General features: G+C 34.4%; 1 protein-coding gene across 1 annotated transcript in view; it reads right to left on the bottom strand.

The window, feature by feature from the left end:
• LOC119594097 (THO complex subunit 6 homolog) overlaps nt 1–256 on the bottom strand; it is a gene marked incomplete in the record, with an annotated part of 6,516 nt that overhangs the window by 460 nt on the left and 5,800 nt on the right. Inside the window, 1 exon segment of the mRNA XM_037943152.1 lies at nt 94–203. Within this exon segment, the coding sequence (XP_037799080.1) occupies nt 94–203 (110 nt within the window).

The raw sequence follows: 256 nt of genomic DNA, 5'->3' as shown, positions 1-256 counted from the left end.
TGTTATGCAGGATACATCAATCTGTAAGATTCTAATGTTATTAATGCATGTGTTAAGCACAAAATTATACTGTATATATTTGCAACTACGTACTGTGAATGGTTTGTCTGTGATGCTGACTGTATAGATACTGGGTGATGAGGATGGAAGCTGTGCAGTCACTTCACCTGCCATACTGACTACAGATAAATGAGGCAATATTCCTGCAAAACACAAAAAAGTGCTTTAATTTATGTAATACTTCACTTTGTATATA

Source organism: Penaeus monodon, chromosome 33, assembly GCF_015228065.2.
Source record: "Penaeus monodon isolate SGIC_2016 chromosome 33, NSTDA_Pmon_1, whole genome shotgun sequence".
In the NCBI taxonomy this organism is placed as follows: domain Eukaryota; kingdom Metazoa; phylum Arthropoda; class Malacostraca; order Decapoda; family Penaeidae; genus Penaeus; species Penaeus monodon.
The sequence above is the reverse complement of the archived record's forward strand: the minus strand, read 5'-3'. Positions and strand labels throughout refer to the sequence as shown.